Source organism: Quercus robur, chromosome 4, assembly GCF_932294415.1.
Source record: "Quercus robur chromosome 4, dhQueRobu3.1, whole genome shotgun sequence".
NCBI lineage: Eukaryota > Viridiplantae > Streptophyta > Magnoliopsida > Fagales > Fagaceae > Quercus > Quercus robur.
The window spans coordinates 9428756-9450876 of NC_065537.1; the positions used below are offsets into that span (position 1 = coordinate 9428756).

Here is a 22121-nt window from a genome sequence, read left to right on the forward strand (position 1 = left end):
ACCTAGCCAATGGGTGTTATTCATTGGTATTCTGATATCCAAACCAATGGGGGTTATTCATTGGTACTCTGATACCTAGCCGATGGGGTTTATTCATTGGTACTCTGATGCCTAGTTACGGGGATATAGCGTGACCATAGTCATAAGATTGTTAAGAATATGAATTACGTTTGAATATTTGAACCATTTTGAGTCCTTAAAACTACATATGTGATTTTTGAAATATTTGAGTATTTGAACTATTTTGAGTCATCAAAACTGCTTATGTATCTTTTTTGGAACATATTGTAAGTTATAGTTTTGATATATGGAAAACTGACTACTTTCTAAACCATGTATGATACATTTGTTAGATTAAAGTATGTGATCTATTTGCAACTTATTATTTTAAGATTACGAAACTGGTTTAGTTATTTTGAAAACACATAGTATATTATAACTTTGAAAACACATATTACATCTTTTACTTTAGAGATCTATTGCTTGATAGAACTTATTAGGATTTTGGTTACTTATTGAGTTGTCAGCTCACCCCTTTTTTTTCCCTCCAATTTCAGATTGTGAAGAATAGCAAGTTTTGGGAGTTTTGATATTGTGTTGTGAGCAGGAAAATAAGCTTAGTGATTTTGGGATTGGATGGTTTTCTAATAGTTTTATATTTATTGGCCAATTGGCATTATGTACATGGGGTTTGAATTTCGTTCCTATTAAATTATTGGAGATCTATTCATAAAGAAATTGTTGAGGTATTTTGGATTTATTTAATTTAATTTTTGAGGATAAATTTTAGTTGCTAAGAAGGCCTTGCACACTTGTAGGGTGCTTACTTTATAAGCGTGCGGCGATTGTCACATGCCTATCTTTATAGTTGGGTTCGGGGCGTGACAACCTCCTGAGTAAAAAATGCATCCCCTTTTCCATGTTTCATGCTTGAAGTTGAAGCTAGGTCAACGTGTCACACCTCTGCAAACTTTGCCACCTATGGATGAGGAAGGCTAGGTAACTACAGAACCCATTGCGGTGCTATAGACCAGGACTAAAACTTTGAGGACTCGAGTTATCACTGAAGTTTTGGTGCAGTGGCTAGGCTCTCCTCCTAAAGATGCTACTTGGGAGTCTCTGCATTGTCTTTAATCCAGGTTTCCTCACCTTATGGGCAAGGTGTTTTGAATGGGGAAGGAAATGTAGTATGGGTTTAATGATAGCATTTGCCAAGTCAGACAGTTAGTAGTTGTTATTAGATTAGTTGGATTGGTTAGCTAAGAATCCGGGTGGTTAACTAGTGTATGAGATTAGTATAAAGGTACGAAAGGCATTGTAACTGTTCATGAGGAATAATACTTTGTTTACTCTCTTTCCAATCTCTCTCTCTCTATGTTCTTTCCAATCTCTCTTCTTAGCTATGGAGGCCTAGGTCCCCTTGAAGTGACCTACTCTAAATTATGGTTCCATCACAGTCCCTACATAGATACGTAAAAATCCAGGGGTTTTACCCAATCTCCAAATGATCACCCAATTTCAAGTTGCAAAGATACAATTTTTTTTTATCTTCCCCCCCCCCCCCCCCCAAAAAAAAAGATACAACTTAAAAAAAAAAAAAAAAAAAAACGTCTGAGCAAAGAACTATTTATGAAAACTATATCGTTTAAGCAAAAAACTCAAAACATTCATGATGATATATAAGTTTTATAATACCTTTTATGATATATTTTATGAAAACTACATCCTTTACGCAAAAAACTCAAGAAACTCATAGTTCTTACCATTTATGATAAAATGCTTTATTAATAGGTTTTGTGATACTTGATGTTGTCTTATTGCCTGTTCATTAAGATGACCCATTCAACCTACTGTCTACTTCGTACAGATTATCTAAGCCTACTAGAACTCTAGAAGAGTGCCAATGCAAATGGAACATTGTGTATGCGCTTGTACTGTTGGGCCAGCATTGGTCTTCTAAAAAATGTTGGGTACAACCAAATGAGTCCTTCTAGTGCCACATAAAGTGGCACAGAAAAAGCCACAACTCACCACATGGGTGAGTTGTGGCTTTTTTTGTGCCACTTTATGTGGCATAAGACTTTTTTTTGTTTGTTTGTTTTTTTGGTAAAAGACAATGCATTAAAATAGCTAAACAAAAACATCAAGAATAGGACACATCTTGTTGAATGACACATCCTGTTGAACAACACACCATTACAATCATCCTCAAAAGCATTACAATTGTCCACAGGTGGACTACTAAAGGAAATAAAATCTACATCCTGGATAGCACCCATCCTAGCTAGCAAATCTGCACATCGATTGGCTTGGTGGTAGCAATGGTTAAAGCGAATTTGATGAAAGCAAGCTGTCAAGCGCCTATAATCATCCAATAGAGGAGAAATGACATTGTTAACATAAGCAGCATTCTTAAAAACCTCTACCACAACTTGAGCATCCAATTCAACAACAAGAGAGTCAATGTTTAAGTTGCAGCAGAGCAGCAGCCCCTCTCTAAGCCCCCATAGTTCTGCAATGAAACTATTCGTTGAGCCAATATGTCTAGTAAAACCCCCAACCCAATTGCCGTGCTCATCCCTCACCAAACCTCCACATCCAGCTCTGTCCAATCCACCCAAGCAAGATCCATAAGTATTGAGCTTCTTCTAACCTGTTGGGGGTCTCTCCCATCGAATAGCCCTTAAGGCTTTGTGACTTGGGTTTCTAGGAGAATGAACACAGTAGAAGAATTCCAAAGTTTGGTTCATAATCTCCTTAGACAGATTTTGGTTCTAACCTTTCCTATTGAAGACAACCATGTTTCGACTTTTCCAAATACACCACACAACAAAAGAAAAGATAGATTTCCAAGGGAGGTTACCTCGATCACAGCTGCTATTGGTTTTCCCATTGAGAGTGATCCATTCTTGGAGATTGCTCATCCAAAAAGCCTGATTGGATATGCTCACTCCCAGCTGTATCCACACAGCTTTGACCCAAGCACAATCTCTAATGGCATGAATGATCGACTCGGGCTCTCTTTGACATATAGGGCATAACTCATCAACCACTACCCCTCTTTTAGCAAGGCACACCTTTAAACCTATGCTATTGTGTGTACACAACCTTAGGAAAGTTTTAATTCTAGGTAGCGTTGAAGCTTCCAAATCCAGCCATAGTTGAAAGGAGGGGAAGAATCCTCCTTCGTAGCAATAGAGCAGGCACTCCTAAGATCAAAAATTCCCCTTGGATTGCTTGACCATGGTAGCTTGTCTTGACCTCTACTCGTGAATGGAATGGGGGTTGCTTGAATTATGGACTTGACCTGAGAGGGGAGCTTAAAAGGTATCTAATCCCAATCCCAGCACATATCTGAAAGAATATCACCCACCTTCCACTTATCAGCTCCTTGGGTTCAAGGTCCTTGGATAATGTAGCGTAGTGCACCTTTACTTGTCCAATTTTCCCACCAAAAGCTGACCTTACTGTCTCTTCCAACTGTCCACATATTGCCCTCATTGAAAGTAGCCCTTCCCTTCTTCATTCCTTTCCAAATCTGTGAACACGGAAGCCTATCTGCATTGGCAGAATTTATCCTTCTGTGGTTGCAATATTTCTGCCTTAGAACTTTAGCCCATACGGCTTCTTTCTCAACATGTAGCCTCCAATTAACTTGGCAAGCAAGGCAGTGTTTCTACCTTTGGCAGTTTGCGGATCAAGCCCACCTTCCTTCTTCGATTTCGCTACCTTTTACCACCCAACCCAATGGATTTTCTTGGACGATTTTGATGAACCCCAAAGAAAGTTTCTATTCACCCGGTCTATTCCCTCAAGGCTTTTGTTCAGAATGTGAGTGCATTGCATAACATACATAGGAATAGCCGCTGAAGAAGCTTGAATTAAGACCGCCCGACTAGCCAAAGAGAGTAAGTTAGCTTTCCACCTAGCTAACTTGGTCTTCATCCTATCGAGGATGAAATTAAAATCTTGAGATGAAGATCCAGGATGCTTAATAGGAATTCCAAGGTACTTTCCAAGAGAAGGGGTGGAGGTAAAACCAAGAATATCACAAAAGGATTCCCTAGAATCCCTATCCACATTTGGCAAGAAATAAACTCTTGATTTAGCATCACTTATAGCTTGACCCGATAGACTGCAAAAATCATCAAGAAAATCCCTAATAGCCGAGCAATTGGTGTGGTCAGCTTTGGCAAACAACACTAAATCATTTGCAAAAAATAAATGTGAAAAATGCCGGCCCATTGGACGATGACTTCACGGGCTGCCAAAGCTTAGCATTACACTTCTCCTCAATGAGTTGTCCAAGAAATTCCATACAAAGAATGAATAAATATGGCGAGAGTGGGTCTACTTGCCTAATCCCTCTAGACAGATATATCAGATCAAGTGCTTCACCATTGAACAAAATAGACGTCGAGATCGTGGATATACAACTCATAATAATATCAATCAAATCAGATGGTAAATTGGCCCTAATCAACATATCCCTTATGAAGCTCCACTCGAGTTTATTGTACGCCATTTCCAGATTAATCTTTAGGGCCATGTACCCCACCCTTCCTTTCTTCTTACTGATAGTATGTAAGACTTCCTGCACTATGATCGCATTATCAATGCCCTTTCTTCCCGGGACAAAAGCCGTTTGGAGAGCAAAGATAAGCTTGTCCAAATACGATCTAAGTCTGGCAACAATAATCTTTGTAACAGTCTTGTATACAATGTTGCACAAGCTAATAGGTCTATAGTTGCTCAATGTCTCAGGACTTTGAATCTTTGGAATTAAGGCAATAAGAGTTCGGTTCAAATATTCTGGGATAGTCCTTTATGTAAAAATCTTTTTGATCACATCAATCACTAACCTGCCCACAATCAACCAAAACTTGTGAAAGAAGCCAGTATGCAAACCATTTGGACTTGGAGCTTTAAAAGCTTTTAAAGACCATAGGGCAGATTTTATCTCTTCCTCTGGTGCAATCCCACCAATATTCTCCTTTTCTTCATCAGATAACCTAGCCTGCCATTGGGATACATCGGGTGCAGCCCGAGATCTCGATGTAAAGGAAGAGGTGTAAATACTGTTGAAACCACTCCTAAACATTTCCTTAACAGTACTTTCTTCATGTATCCACTCCCCCACATGATCCTTAATGGCCAAAATCTGATTCCTCTTCCTTTGTACAAGGGTAGACACATGGTAGAAATTAGTGTTTCGGTTACCTTGTATCATCCAATTGACCCGAGACTTCAATGCCCAAAGCTCCTCTTCTTGATTAAGCACTCAGTCTAACTCCTTAAGAAGCTCATTCTCCAAATTAACAAGGAAAATAGAAGGTTTCACAGATAAGGCTTGTTGAATACCATTGATCCTAGCCAAAAGGTTCTTTTTCCTAGTAAAAATATTCCCAAAGTGGGAACCATTCCACCTAATTGCTGCTTGGGTAAACCTGTTCACTGCATCCCCTAAGGTGGGAGAGTCTCTCCTGGCATGTGTCACAACAAATGGGAAGGATGGCTCTAATAGCCAGGAGGTTTGAAATCTAAAAGGCCTTATTTCCCCCAAGATTGTTCTCAGCTGCATCTCCAAAAGAATAGGGCAGTGATCAGAGTGGCATCGGGTGAAATGGACAACTCGAGCTTCCGAATACAATACGCACCAGCTAGGATTCACAAATACCCTGTCTATTCTTTCCTGGATTAGTGTTTGGAACTCCCTTCTATTTGTCCAGGTGAAACGGGGCCCCGAGAACCCTATGTCAATCATGTTACATTTATCCAAACACTCTTTAAATAAGTGCGACCTATTGACACTCACTGCTTTTCCCTCGAATTTATCTTCCTCCATAAGTGGTTCATTGAAATCACCTGCCAACACCCACGGCATATTATGTAGCTCAGCAGTTTTAATAAGGTTATTCCACAAAATAAATCTTTCAGCAGTTCTAGGACTAGCATACACAGCAGTAAAGAGCTAGCTAGAATTAGAGTTCCATACCTTAACTATAGCATGAATTTCCTGCTCGATATTAGCCAAAGGCGTGACCTCCACTCTTTCTGAATCCCACGGCAACCAAAGCCCACTGACATGGTATCCATATGCACTGAGCCATCAAAAGGCAATTTGTCAATATCTCCTTTGCCCTACTACCCCAACACGTGTCTCCATTACAACCAACATCGCTGGATTATGATTCCGAACCAGCTCACCAACATGCTTCTGAAATAAAGGCTTAAGAGCACCTCTACAATTCCACACGATTATATTCATGAGGACAAAAATGATCTGGGTTGGGGCAATTATCAGTTTGGGACAACATCTCCGCCTCCTCCCTCAAGCTCCATTCAATCCGCATCAATACCTCGCTGAGATGCAACATTCCCAAAATCCTCTCCTTCAATGCCCTATGGAGACTAAACAGCGTGAATTGTTGAGACACTCTTTTCCCCATGAGGTTTGTGGAAACCCATAAGCAAAAACAACATGCTGGCATGCTAGATGTGTCACATCATGGCCCCACTTCATTTTCACATAAATAAATGTGTAATTTTGTTGTAATAGGAAACCTAATGCGTGATAGCACAGCAAATGGACATAATGTTGTACTACCCTTCATGAACTGTCATATCAAGCCAATTCAAGACATCCAATATCGAACCTTGAAGATGAAAAAGACTTATGTATTATCAAAATTTTACCGAATAGAGACAAACCACCAATTACTATGAACTCGATGGGCTTTAAATGTGATCATACACTACCCTTCAATTACCTCTCTCTCTCTCTCTCTCTCTCTCTCTCTCTCTCTCTATATATATATATATATATATATATATAGGCCAACACATAAGAAACCACACTACCCTTTACTCCCCCATAACACACACCGCAATGCACTCCCCAGTGAAACACACCACCACTCACGTCATACAATGCCCATATGCAATTGACTGCTACCTCGGTTTCCTGACAACTATGCATGGGAAAGGAATTCCGATGTAAGAGAATACTATGCCGGTATGAGTGGGAGTTTTGTGTGAACAAGTCAAATGCTTTGCACAATGATCTCGTATTACTCGGAGCACCTTTGGTAGATCGTGTGTCGCTAAGGAAGCCAAGGCGCAATGTCGACAAATGCAGACATGCAGTCCACCGAATACACAAGGAGAACAAATTGATGTTGCTTCATAGGTCCAAATACCATATGTTGCAACTACTTGCAGCAACCACAACCAGGCAACTCACACCACGCGAGCGTAACAGCATCTTAAGCTATGAATCATACCTATCAGAATGAATGACACATTCATACCTACCAAAATGAAGTTGCACCATCTTTGTTTAGGGTGCATCTTCTCTAATGTGAACTCGTTCGTGACTTGTGTTATGTTTACGTTTATTTTTTTTTTCTTTTTCCAACTAAGAGCATCTCCAATATATTCTCTATCTCTACTTTTTCTCCAAAAAAGCTCGCTGTTCAAGCTCTAATAGCTTCTCTAAACACACAACTTTTCCAAATTTTTTTTTAGAGTTGCTACAGTAGTTCTCTTAGAGCATCTCCAGCAGATTCTCTAAATTTTTGTACTGTTTGGAGAATGAACAGTGACTTTTATCTTTTAACTACACACTTTTTCAAATACACTTTCCAACAGATTCTCTATCCCATTCTCTATCTCATTTAAATATTATTTCTTCATTCATTCTATATTCTTTTTTTTATCATCATTTATCCTTCCTATATTTATTCCCAACAATTATATTTTTCCAATGAAAAGTGTTATATCCACAACAATTTTCACAATACATTCACAAGAATCACATCAAAAATCTTATGTGGAAAGTTGTTACTAGTTCTAATTTGAACCCACCGATGAAATTATTTTTTTACTCACCAATATTAGCTAATAACAATCTATTACTTAAGATTTGTTTTGAAAATATTGTGGTAGCATTTCTTAAGGGTTATTTCTTATTATTTTTCCCTTCACACCATCTATCATCCATACATTTTTTTTTCTTCTTTTTCTTCTCCACGACACACATATCCCACTATCTCTAACTACCCTTCTTTTGCTTTTTCTAGTTAATTCCGGATCACTTGTGGTAGCCTCCAAAACAATGACATATCTCCACTTCTCCCTCTCTTTCTTTCTCTTCCTCTTACACATACACACAAATTTCTCTCCCTCTATCTCACACAAACAAATTCTCTCTTATACACAAATAGATCATCGGCAGAGAAGTGGAGATCGGTGTTCTACACAGATCGGCGTTCTACATGTTTGTTTGTTTGTTTTTTTTTGTTTTTGTTTTTGTTTTTGTTTTTTTGTTTTTTTTTTTTTTTGTTTTTGTTTTTTTTTTTCTTCTGGTTTGATTAGTTTTATTTTATTGTTTAGATTTCATTAGGCTTATGAGAAAGATTGTTTTTGTGTTTCAAATCTTTTGATTGGGTTTTGTATTTTTGTTTTGATTGTGGTATATTACTGTTGAGATAGAGAAGCATGAGAGAGAAAGAATTATTTTTTTATTCAATCGGGTATTATTTTAAGGGAGAATATTTTTAGAGGTGCTACAGTAATTGCTACAGTGTTCTCTACTTGTAGAGAAGCACTGTAGCAACTCTAATCTAAAAAATGGAGATAGAGAAGCTGTTGGAGTGAGTTTTTGGGGTGAACGGTGGGCTCTTTTCTCCAAAAAATAGATATAGAGCATCTGCTGGAGATGCTCTTAATCTAGAGGACACTGTAGCAACTCCAAACCATTATTTAATCTTAAAAAAATACCTAGCTGAATAAAAAAAATATTCTTTCCCTTTCCTCCTCTCTTCTTTGTTCATCTGTCTCTCTCTCAAATGGTAACACAATCAAAACACAAACAAAATAACAGATCAAGAATAGGGAAAAAGACAAATTTAATTAGAACAAAAAATCTAAAATCAAAACAAAAACAATAGATCAAGAACATGAAAGCCTATCTAAGCTCTATTGTAACAACAAAGTGAATCAGAACAAGAAAAGAAGGAAGAAAAAAAAGAAAGAAAGACGAAGGCCAATCTCTCTGCCAGTTGTGTGTGTGAGTGAAGTGAGATGAAGAAGAAAGAAAATAAAAAACAAAAATGCAAACATAGAGAAGAAGTCAAAAGATCATGGTCGACTGTGTGTGTGAAGTGAGACGAAGAGGAAAGAAAATAAAAACAAAAAGGTAAACAAAGAAGAAGAGGAGAAAGAGAGAGGGAGATTTTGTAATCAAGTGGAAAGTAGAGATAAAAAAGGAGATGATGGAGATATATGGGTATACATGTGTGGTGGAGAAAAAACAAGAGAAAAAAGAAAAAAGAAAAAAGAAGAAGGAAACGTATGGATGAAAGAAAGGAAAAGAATAGGAAATGACCATTTAGAAATACTACCATAATATTTTCACAATAAATGTTAAGTAATTAGCAAATATTGGTGAGTAAAAAAATTATTTCAGCAGTGGGTTCAAATTAGAACTAGTAACAACTTTCCATATAAGATTTTGATGTGATTCTTGTGAAAGTGTTGAGAAAAATGTTGTGAATAAAACACTTTTCATTGAAAAATATGATTGTTGGGAATAAATATAGAAAGAATAAATGATGATAAAAAAAAGAATAAAGAATGAATGAAGAAATAATATTTAAATGAGATAGTGAATGGGATAGAGAATCTGTTGGAAAGTGTATTTGAAAAAGTGGGTAGCTAAAAGGTAAAAATCACTATTCATTCTCCAAACAGTACAAAAATTTGGAGAAGCTACTGGAGATGCTCTTATACGCTCTAAAAAGGGGTCATGGACTCCTTTCTAGTTTAGGATCCCCTTTCTACATTCAATTATATATTGAGTCACATTATACATTCATTGTTGGTCTGACTGTTGGTCTAGCGATCCCTCTTAGCCGCCGCCTAGAATGCTTCATATATATATATATATATATATATATAGAGAGAGAGAGAGAGAGAGAGAGAGAGAGAGAGAGAGAGAGAGATGGGTTCAAGTTACACTTGGTGTAACTCTAAAGAGTTATACCTTTTTTAAACTGTTGAATTTAAGTAGATTCAACGGTTAAAAAAAGACCCACATTATTACAAATATTTCTTATTAAGATCTCATTAATTGCCTTCATTTATTACATTCTAAACCTATCTCTAAACCCAAAAACGTTCGATGTCTAACTCTCTCTCTTTCTATCTCTCTCTCTCTCTCCCCTCCACCATTACTCCACCTCCACAAGTTGCCGGCAAGAAAAAAAACATGTGGATCAGGCTGGCCTGCTTTTCTTTGTCTTTGTTTATTTATTTCTTTATAGGAATTGCAAGGAATCTACTTGTTTTCCCAAGTTTTGGTTGACTCACTGAAAGGAGAAGGAAATTGTAGTGAAGTTTCTTGGAAGTGACCTTAAAGTGTGTGGGCGGCCTATTGTCTTCATAGACTCATAGTCATTCCCACATGATAAGCATCTTTGATTCATACCGTTGGCTCATAGAGAGAGAGAGAGGTTTAAGTAGATTTAACGATTAAAAAAAAAACCCTCATTATTACAAATATTTTTATTAGGATATCATTAATTAGCCTCATTTATTACATTCTAAACCTATCTTTAAATCCAAAAACGTTTGACGTCTCTCTCTCTCTCTTCGTTTCTCTCTCTCTATCTCTCTCTATCTCCTCCACTATTGCTCCACCTCCACAGGTTGCCGATAGGAAAAAAAAAATTGTGGATTAGGCTAGCCTGCTTTTCTTTGTCTTTGTTTATTTATTTCTTTATAGGAATTGCAAGGAATCTACTTGTTTTCCAAAGCTTTGGTTGACTACACTGAAGGGAGAAGGAAAGTGTAGTGAAGTTTCTTGGAAGTGACCTTAAAGTGTTTATGGGTGGCCTATTGTCTTCATAGACTCATAGTCATGCCTACATGATAAGCATCTGTGATTCATACCAGTGGACCACAGAGAGAGCTACGGAGAAAGAGAGAGATAGGTTTAGAGAAAGGTTTAGAATGTAATAAATTAGGGTAATTAATGAGATAATAATAAAAATATTTATAATAATGAAGGTCTTTTTTCTAACCGTTGGATCTACTTAAATCCAACGATTTAAAAAATATGTAACTCCTTAGAGTTACACTGGGGGAGATTCTAGCCTTTTGCCCCTATTGGGCAAAATATTTGGCATTATGCCCTTGTTTCCAAACTATATAAGAGCATGCCCCTGTTTTGATACTCGGCCACCCAGTAATCCAGTTACTTAAATAACTCAACTTTTATGAAGCCAAATTCTGGGCAGGTTCTTGCCACGATGGTAATCCAGCGTGGCTCTTGGGCAATAAAATATTCCTAGGTACTGTTCATAACTCAGCAATAGGGAAACTGAGTTATTGACGGGATTTCAAATCACCTGTGCACACGTGAAGCTCAACTTGATGAAGGAAAATCGAGTTATTAACTATACTCGGCTCTAGTGTAATCGAGTTGTTCTACTATTTACATCACCCCAGATCAGCTTCTCATGCAACATTACATTACATTCTCCTCATCATTTTGAGATCAGCTTCTCCTCATTTTTAGGATTTTCTGCTGGAAGTTGGTGTTATCTCTCTATCATCTCAAGTGAGAAACTCATTTTCTTCTTTGAAATACATAGAGAATTTTATTGTGTAGGTAAAAGTAGTTGTAGATATTATAAAAGTTTATCAACCATAATGTATGTTTTTGTTAGAGAAGAATTTTCATTTAATAGGTTGTATTACTTGTGCTTTGGTATTTTCTTGAATGAGTGTTATGTAAGTAGATTAGAGTTATATTAGTTGTTTGGCATTGTTTGGTGCTACAAGAAATGTACAATAATCTATAGAAACGGTGATGAGTGTTATGTGTGTACATTGGGTTATATTGGGTCATTGTTGGTGTAAATTTCATTGACAAAAAATGAAAATCTTTAAATTTGCTAAAACTAATGAATAATTAATCTTTAGATTTGCAAAAGTTGAATGTACATACTTATCATTGGTCAGACATTAACAATAACATTTTGTATTGCACACGTGTAGACATTAACAACAACGTCTAATGTTTATGGTCAAATGTGAGTGTTACTATTTCATTTTTAGCATGTAATAGTACACAAATTTATGAATGTCTTTGTCATGTACCATCTTATGCAGCATTACATTATTTACCAACAGTTGATGTACACTGTTAATTTGATCATTGGATATTATTATATTCAGCATCAATGTCTGGTTCTAGCAACCCACAACTCTATAGGCCTCACGATGTGTTCACTGCTATGGGTTGTTGCTGGGTATTGGAAGATGAGTTCAGCTATCCAATCAATTTGAATTTATGAAATAGTGCTTATGTTCACAATCCCATGAGACATGAGTGGGCTTGGTTATTTTGTGAACAACAAATGTTTTATGATGAGTTGGTTGGTTATAAGTTGTCAGTGCCTCGGTGACTCGCATCGCAGATGCCCAGAGACATAATCGACGAACTTCGTAAATCATTGAACTGCATAAGAGAAGAAAATAATCAAATGAAGATATGTCTTAATCAATATCGAATCCAAGTCGAGATTCAAGAGTTAGTGGAGGGAGGGTGGTACGAGCACACACAATTCATGCAATCACTTCTTGCTGATCCCATTTATCAGTTAGATGTGGAGATGTCAAATGAAGAGTAATTGTGTCGTGGTGTAATTAGAGTTTGTTGGAGAACTATTTTGCTTAACTATTTTTTATATGTATGTGTGTTACTGTTGTTGCATTTGTACTATGTAAACCTTATTATTGATTGTGAGGAGCATGCACGTTATTCGTAATCTACATTATTCCCATATAACGTATAAAAGTTAAATATTCCCACACATGATGTTTTTCAATAAGCACCTACAACATAACACCGAAAACTTAAAATAACTTACACGATGCCACCAATATGCATGCGTTGCATATTGAACACTAACGCTGCTAACATTAATAACTTAACCTATAGACATAACACACACACCACATAGGCATTCATTCTGACAAGTAGTCCTCGTAGTTGAGCACATTGTTACGTTTCGCCAGAGTGAGTTGTCTGTTCGTTGCGGCGGCTAGCTCTTCTACCAGTTGTAGCATATAATATCTGGACCTACAGAGTATCATAAGATTGTTCTCTTTTTTATTTTAGTCACTGCACGCTTATATTGGTGCATGTTTCACCATGGTAGTGTAAGCAAGATACGATCGACAAGAGGCGCTCCAAGTCGCACGAGATCATCGTGCAGAGCGTTGGAATCGTTCACGTGAAAGTCCCACTGCCGCCGCAGTTCGACATAGTATTCCCTCTCATCGGAATCTCTCTCCCTCCTATAGTTATTTGGAAAACGAGGTAGCATCCAACTGCGCATTGACATTGGAAAATGCGACTTCAAATCGATATGTGTAGATGTTTTGCAAGGGTAGATGTAAATGGGACTTTGGTATGTGTAGATGTTTTGCAAGGGTAGATGTAAATGGGACTTTATATAGGATTTTTGCAAGGGCAAGTATTCACGTGGATGTGACTATATGTAAAGGTAAGTATTCACGTGAATAAAAATGATATGACTCGACAGTGTATTGTTTAGTGAGGTGTTGAGGAGCACATGCAAAACTACGAACATGACTTGGTTGTATAGTGGCGTCTGTTGGTGCATGTGGTTTGCTAAGGTAGCTATTTGATATGGCTATAGCTTGTGCTATAGCAGCGGGTTGGTGATGTGTACTACAAAGGAGGTTGTGTATTTATTCACGTGAAGACTATTCAGCATTCCTGTGCTTCATTTGACATGACTTGACGAGACAATGTCGAGTTGTGTTAATTGTATTATAAACTTTTCAGGGATGCTCTACATTCTTGAAAACAGTGCCTTGCAAAAGGATGCATATCTGTGTATTGTCGTGCGTGTAGGTGATATGACTCGACAAGGTTCAACAATGCGAAGCTGTTGAGCAACACATGCAGCATTGCGAACATTAATGTAGCAATGGTGTACAGCTTACCCCCAAAATTGATGCATAAACTTTGAAGGGATGCTCTGTGTTTTCACGTGAGTGTGGATGGGTACTTGTGGTCAAGGTTCAACAGTGTTAAGCTATCCACTATAGCTACACTCACTGCTCCCTATGGTGGTATTTGGTAAGTGGGATTGAAGAAAACTGATAACAACATTTGGTTTTGTAATGGTTGGCAGGATTTCGTTGAATACCATTCTATCTGTTATGGTTATTTTTTTGTCTTCAGATATGAAGGAAATTCAAGCTTCCATGTTCTTATATTTGATAAGACTGCCATTGAGATTCAATATCCACCTAGCAAATCTTAAAGTTGGAAGATCATCAGGTAGAAATAATAGACTTAGATGAAGATGATACAAACATATCCCTCAAATGATTTGCCCATAAAACATGAAGTCAGAGAAAAGTTTGTTAAGAAAAAATTTTCTTGTACATAAAGAGGAAGAGAGAATGAGTGGTTAGTCTGGTTTGGATGAGTCTGTATGTAATGTATCTATATAAAGTAGTACACTAGCAAAACTAAAAGACACGGATACGGGTATATGATATAGCGACTCACGGTGTCATATATATGAATTATTCGTATTATTGAATCATATGTGTGGTTGGTTTGTGTGGTTTGGATAAGTCTGTATGTATTGAATCTATTAAATTTTCCTACACAGGCCGATGCAATAAATCTAAGTTGGGTGATGAGTGTTATGTGGGTAACATTTCAAATTACACAGACAGAATATTGGAAACATCAACATATCTAAGGTTTTTCCTACATTACAAAGTAGAGGACATTATTCAACCAAAGCACAAGAATCATATGTAGCAACAAAGAACAGCAGGAAAAAATGAGCAAGTGATTTCATATACACTTAGCCAATCCATTGAAAACATTGCAACATACTGACATAGCAATGTAATACATTACCAATTTCATGTCATGCATGGTGGAAGGGAGTATTATCTACACCTTGACAGTGATGGTTCCAGTTGGGCCCCATTCTACTCCAGCGAGTTCTTGCTTTAGGAGCCATATGGTTTTTCTGTGAAAGAGTGGTTGGTCTATGTGGTTTGAATGAGTTTGTATGTATTGAATCTATGAAATTTTCATATTAAAATTTCATATGTAGCAACAAAGAACAGTAAGGAAAAAATGAGAAACTGATTTCATATAAACTTAGCTAAAACTAATAAACAGTTAATCTTTAGATTTGCTAAATTTGAACGTACGTAATAATCATTTGTCAGATATTAACAACAACATTTTGTATTGCATAGAATGTATAGACATTAACAACAACATCTAATGTTCGTAGTTAGAAATTTTTGAAAATCATCATTGCTTGAATCTGAGAAGTCTGAAATATCTCTTTCATTATCTAACTCAATAACTTCATTAATAGATTTCATGGCTCGCTCTTGTGCCTTCCCCTTTAGATGCTTCCTAGCTTTTTGGATTGCGTGAAAACGGTCTAGTCACCTTTGCATTTGATTGTTCTCTTATTCAAGACGAGCAAGTATGTTGGCAGGTTCATCTCTAGGTAACTCAGCTGAGCATGCCTTAGGAACTCGTAACCCATGCCATCGACAATGCACCTCCAACTCACATCTCTTCTTGTATAGGGTTAACCATGGTGGTTCTGCTATGGTGAACTCTGTTGCGGTGGTATTTGTATTTTGTTTTGTAGGTTTGCCGACCATGATGTGCCCGACGCTTCTAAGACTCTCATACGTGTATATTGACATATTAACGAAATCTTTCTTCTTTCCAACCCATTTCCCTCCATAGTGGTCTGTGTATGTCTGTAGTTGTTGATCTGCTGGAACTTATGATGATCCACATGTTGAAGTAGATCCAAACTTGTTTCACATTTTATGATTTGATGTTGAGGCATTGCGACTCATAACTTAGTCAATCTACGAAGTTAGTGGGGTAGAAAGAAGATCATTATTGTGGTACATTTATAACCTCATTTCATGGTCCCAGCATTACAATCCAAAGTTATTTGGGCTTGTCATGTCAATACAGGCTGGAAAAACACTATATGAACAGGGTCATAAATGTTCCCAATGTCATGTGTCTAGATTCATGTGGGGACCACACCAATTTAAATATGAAATTGGTGACTAATTTTTCTCCATCTATCTAAATTTAACTGGGATCAGTTGTAATTACGCTCACTTTCATATAGAAGTTAGGTGAAAGTTAGCTGTGCTCCTTTTTTTTTTTTTTTTTTCCCCACACCCACGTAATTTCAAGTTCACCTCCCCTTCTACAATAATAAAAACCCAAAATTGTTCCTCTCCTACTTGGCTAACGGTGCATGTTCCCAGTTACCACACTGATTCAGGCACCTTAACATACAGCTCCCCTCTTCTTCAATGAATGCTATGGAATTTCAAAAGAATCTCTCGGTATTAATGATGCATGTCTTTGGGTGTCTCTGTATCTTATATAGGAAGAGGTTCTCCATCTATTCTAATTTTACTTTTCTTTACAAGTTTAATGGTCCTGATTTATGCTTTGCAAAACGAATTCCAACCATTCCTAAGGTTTGATTACTCATTTCTTTCATCTGCCTATACTTTCGTTCCTTTTTGTCAAAAAAGTTTATTTTTTAATTATATAATTTTATTGTTTTCCTATGATTGATGTTGCATGTTTATTTTCCGTTTCATAACAAGTTGCAAGGAAACTCACAATTTTAATGGTCCTGGTTTATTCTTCCTAAGGTTTGATTACTTCTTTCTTTCATCTGCCTATACTTTCGTTCCTTTTGGTGAAATTTTTTTATTGTTTAATTATATAATTTTTTTTGTTTTCCCATCATTGATGTTGCATGTTTATTTTCTGTTTCATAGGAAGTTGCAAGGAAACTCAGAATTTTAATGGTCCGGTTTATGCTATGCAAAATGAATTCCAACCATTCTTAAGGTTTGATTACTCCCTTCTTTCATCTGCCTATGCTTTCGTTCCTTTTTGTGAAGAATGTTTATTCTTTAATTATATAATTTTTTTCTTTCCTATGATTTATGTTGCATGTTTATTTTCAGTTTCATAACAAGTTGCAAGGAAACTAGGGAATTGTTTGAATTGGAAATGAGAGTTCTGATAATGCATTAATATTTCCATGATATATTTCAAAAAACCTGTTTATATTGCACACACAGGGCTGTCTCCCCATGCTTTAGAAATCGAAGTTCGAAAGGTCTCTAAGGTTCTACTTCTTCTTCTTCCCTTGATTGCCCTATAGTATATTCTGTTTTAGCATAAAAATTTGTTGGTAACTTATATGATAAAGGGTCTTTAAATAGCTTATTGTCTTAAAAAAGGTCATCTATGTTTTTACAGTTTATGTCCTTATTTGGTGTGCTTTTTTCCCCCCCATAGGAGATTGTCATAAAATTGGGAAAATTTATTACCCACGAACTGAGGCTTTTTAACTACTTATTTCCTTACCAAACATTAGCTCTTTTTTATTGTTTATGTTGTTATTATTATTGGTCAATTATTTGATAGGCTGTTGATATTCTATTTATTACAGCTTTTAATGTTTTCATTTTAACGATAGTCACAATTGAACTAAAACTTTCTATTATCCCGTCAATCTATTTTCAAGTCATTAAATAATATGACAAGTAGTTAGTTGTGATTTTCCATAGTACTTGCTTATTTTGTTAACAAAGGTTAGTTTTTTTCCCCTGTTTATGTTGTGATTACAAAAGTATGGTTAGTATTTGACCCTGATAATGGATAAATAATTGCTTATTCTCTTGAAAAAGGTTAGCTACTTTTTTACTGATAGTGTTGTTATTATTATTGGTAAATTATATGACTTATTGTTAATATGCTTGTCGTTAGAGCTTTTAACATTTTTGTTTTTATGGTATTCACAAACTACCAGAATTTTGTATTTCCTAGCTAATAAATTTTCAAGTAATTAACAAATATGGTGAGTGGTTAGCGATAATGTTGTGTTAATGGTTCGATAATACAAGTATATTATTTGAGCTAGTTATGGATGAAGCACAAGGTAGAAGGTCAAAAAGGCATTTGATTTAAAAAAGAAAAGAAAAAAAGAGCTATCCGAACTCAAGTGGAGATGTGTTGTAGATGTGAAATGGATCCTGGCAACCAATTTGGTGTTCCTATTTCGTATGGTCCCGATACCTTTGCCCTTCAACGTAAAACCATCAATGGAAATCTATTTGAGGTACCTAGAGAAGTATGGTTCTGGTATCTGTACCTTTGAATGTCATGATAAAAATGGTGCTACTAAGAGATTGAAATCGGGAAAAACAGTGAGAATTATCAACAAACAATTAGTGAAGACTACTATTATTGGATGTGATTTTCAATTTGGTAATGTGGAAAATACGCCGGTGCTGTCTTAATTGAATGATGAAATCCTCCAAAGATGTGACATAGAAGTTATAGATGACAACTTATTAGATGTTCTTGTGGATGTGATGGTAGAAGAGGTGGCAACTGATTTTATTCCAAATAGTGCGAATACTATCTTTGGGAGCACTTCACATGAATCCAAAACTATATCAGGTTAGCCTTTTGTTATACTAATAATATGCAATGGCTATTTGGAATCTATCTTTGCACTACTAATAATGGTAAATTCAGCAGATGATCTTCGTAATGAGCACTTGATCCACGTGATAAGCCCTACCGAAGTTGCTGTCCCTACAGGTAATGAATGGAATAGAACTTAATTTTTTCCTTTTAATTAATTATTTTTTTTTGGTGCACATGCCTTTTCAAACTATATGTATCGACATCCAAATTAAAATGCATGCATATGAATGTTTGAAAAAACACCCGAAATCCAGTTTGTTTTCCATTACTCCATCAGTAAACCCAATTACCTAAGTAGCTTAAATAAATAAATAGCTGATTGTTTTCTTTCTCTTGCCCGCTAGCATTAAAATCAACAATAAGACTCTGTCCATTAACCCCTCTCTGTTGTAAGGTACCAATTACCTCTTCACCTCTTCGTTGTTTTTGTTAATAACACTTTTATCTTCTTTTCCCTTACCAAAGATAAATGAGTTTCATACTTCTATTCATGGTTTCACAAACAAAACCAGGTCAACCCTCTAATTAGCCGGCTTTCTTAAAAACATTGAATCTTGTGGCAATACCTCTTTGACTCTGTTTTTATCTCTCTTTCTGTTTGTTATTTGTTTCAATCACATACTTAAAGTAAGTAAGAATCTAACTAGAGCTTCATTTTGTTTTGGACTCTTTATATTTAAATAAAACTTGTGAAAGAAAATATTTATGCTCTTTTTAAAAATTGCTTTCTCTCACTATATATATGGACACCAAAATTTAAATACATCCATATGAATGTTTGAAAAAGCAGTCGAAATCCAGTCTGTTTTGAATTAGCAATTGTTCAGATTTATGTATTTAATTGTAGAGCTAAACAAGTTGGTTCCAATAGCTACCAATTATATATTTGACATTCTAACTAATACTTGATTTTGTTCTAGATTGTTTACATTTAAATAAAGCCCACTAAAGAAATTATTTATGCTCTTTTTAAAAATTACTTCCTCTCATTAGTTGGTAATTAGTTTAGTTGTGCTCACTGTTGGTTCTGTACCCTTTTCTTTTAACTGACCTCCTTCTCATGCCACATCATTGTAGGAAAATATTTCAGGTTGCAATTGTTGTTGGTGGGGGAAATATCACCTCACAAGTGAGACCAAAAAACCCTTTCAAAGTGACAAAATTTTCAAAACTGCTTGTGGTGAAACTTCTTTCTATTTTGTTATTCTCCAATTATTTGCAAAAAACATTATTTGTCCCATGATAGAAAAAGATTTTGATTTTCGTCTTTCCATGGTCCAAAACATTTTGAGTTTAACTCTATCTATTTTTATATCAAATTGCACAAGAAGAGTTAATATTAGTATAAATTCTAAAACCTTTACCAGAAAAGATTTTCTAGAAAATTTTTCATTATAGATAATTTATTTGAAAACTTGATTTAATTAAAAAAAAAAAAAAAAAAAACACTCTATGACCAGATCTAAAGGTTAGGTTGGGAGATAGATAATTTGATTCCAATAATTTTAGTATATTTTGGTATTTTTTTCACCATTCATCTGCTGATTACATTGGGTAAATCCTTTATTTGAATTGATCGAATATGCACATATTAATCCTTTCAGTTGTAAACATAACATCTATTTTCATGATCAAATATGCACATAATTTTAGTATTTATGTCTCATTGAATATAAAAACCAAACTAAATTCCTTTTAAGATTTCATCTAAACTCTCATTTTCATCCCATAAAATTTGAATCATCTGCATTTTCTAATAAAGTTTGCTAAATTATAAATTAGAACCATCATTTCTAACTAAAAATTTCTGCATTTATACACCTAATCTACCAAACAATACCTACTAAATAATAAAGCACAATCTTTCTTGTCCAAAGCATATTTTATGTCACTGTGATGACATTGAACCATACTCATGTGGAAGCACACATTAATAAAATAAAATTAAACCCACAGGTCACACATCACATAGCTCCGAAAAATCAATTATACAAATTCAATCAAACTATACTCATCTAAGCTAGCAGATAGACAATCCAAACATCATTTCCTATAGACCCAACGTACAATTCACCTATGCACACAAACCACTCTTATGCCAATTATTTATAAGCAATTACAAGTAAAGCCCCAGTTGATAAGCCATATCATATAGGGTTTGCTAGTCTGCTCGACCTTAATTGTAAAAAAATTACATAATGCTAAGTTTTGTTAATGAAATTTTCTGGTTAATAATATGAATTTAGACTTAACTGAGCCTTTTAAAGATGAATAAACTTATGATTAATAAATAAATAAGAAAAACCAATAATATGATAAAATGCAATATTTTTTTTTCATTGTTTTATTTAATTATATCCATTCCCGTGCGGTAGCATGGGTTACATACTAGTTTTATTAAAGGAATTAAGCTAGTTGGATGAGAATTAAGACTGATTGGTTTTGCATTTATGTGTGTCGGTATTGGATAAGATTCAATTTGACAAGACTCTCTCTATTTATGCATGCAGGTACTTATATATTCTTCTTCCTAATACTTTTTCTGGTTTTTGGGTTATAGATTTGGTGAACAATTTGGGTGCAATTGCGAGGTAAGGGACCGAGGAATTTATGGAGGCATTGCAGGCTGGAGCGAATGTGTGCATGATTTGCCAATTTGGTGTTGGGTTTTAAGGGAATTAGGCTACTTGAAGTGGTAATTTACGCTACTTTTTTCCTAATGTAATTTACGCTACTCATCAATCACAAAAATTCATTCAAAAATGTATTCAATAATCTATTGAAGTCCACCTATCATATTCATTGTCATATCAAATTATAAAACTTATGTAGATCACCGCACATCCTTGCCACAGTAGTTACTCCACAAGTATGTTTATGGAGTGTGGGGGGCAAGAGTTGATGTTCAATTCTCTAGAAGAGAATTTCACACATATACACTTAGATAGGCTAGAATAGAATTTTTATCTGGTATTAAAAAAAAAGTTATACAGTAAAATTTATAATATTTTCCTATTTGAATTATTTGTGATTAGTAACATGTTTATTTGTAAGGACAATTTATTTTAATTGATCTTATCTCTATCTCTAGCCATACTTAATTCTTTGGGACTTTTTAATAGTGAAAAAAAAATGTAAACTAAAATTCTTTTAATATCTCCCAAAAATATTTATAAAAAAAAAAAAAAAAATTTGCCCCCTAAATTTGGGGCCTTTCTCTAGTAGGGGGCCCTAGGCAATGGCCTAATTGGCCTAAGACTAGGGCCGGCCCTGTGCACAGTGTTATTTTTCTATAGTGTAGTTTTTCTGCTTCTTGTTTTTTGCTGTGTAATTTTTCTGCTGTGTTGTTTTCTGCAGTATTTTTTTTTCTGCAGAATAGGTTCGGTTTTCCCCTATTTTGATGTTTCAAGGATCTTATGCCTTGTTTATTATACTTTATCTAATAAAACTTCCATCTTTTATCTCAAAAAAAAAAAAAAAT

The 22121-nt window shown here is 35.5% G+C and overlaps 1 protein-coding gene across 1 annotated transcript; it reads right to left on the bottom strand.

Annotated features, from left to right (window-relative positions):
- Positions 1-5281: 5281 nt before the first annotated feature.
- LOC126721320 (uncharacterized) lies at positions 5282-5884 on the bottom strand. The gene has a single exon (XM_050424371.1). It carries the CDS (start codon positions 5882-5884, stop codon positions 5282-5284), a length of 603 nt encoding a protein of 200 aa, XP_050280328.1.
- Positions 5885-22121: the final 16237 nt, after the last annotated feature.

What these genes read in the sequence shown, in the direction of transcription:
- LOC126721320 (XM_050424371.1), bottom strand. Translation starts at nt 5,884, where the DNA reads ATGCCGTGGGTGTTGGCAGGTGATTTCAATGAACCACTTATGGAGGAA.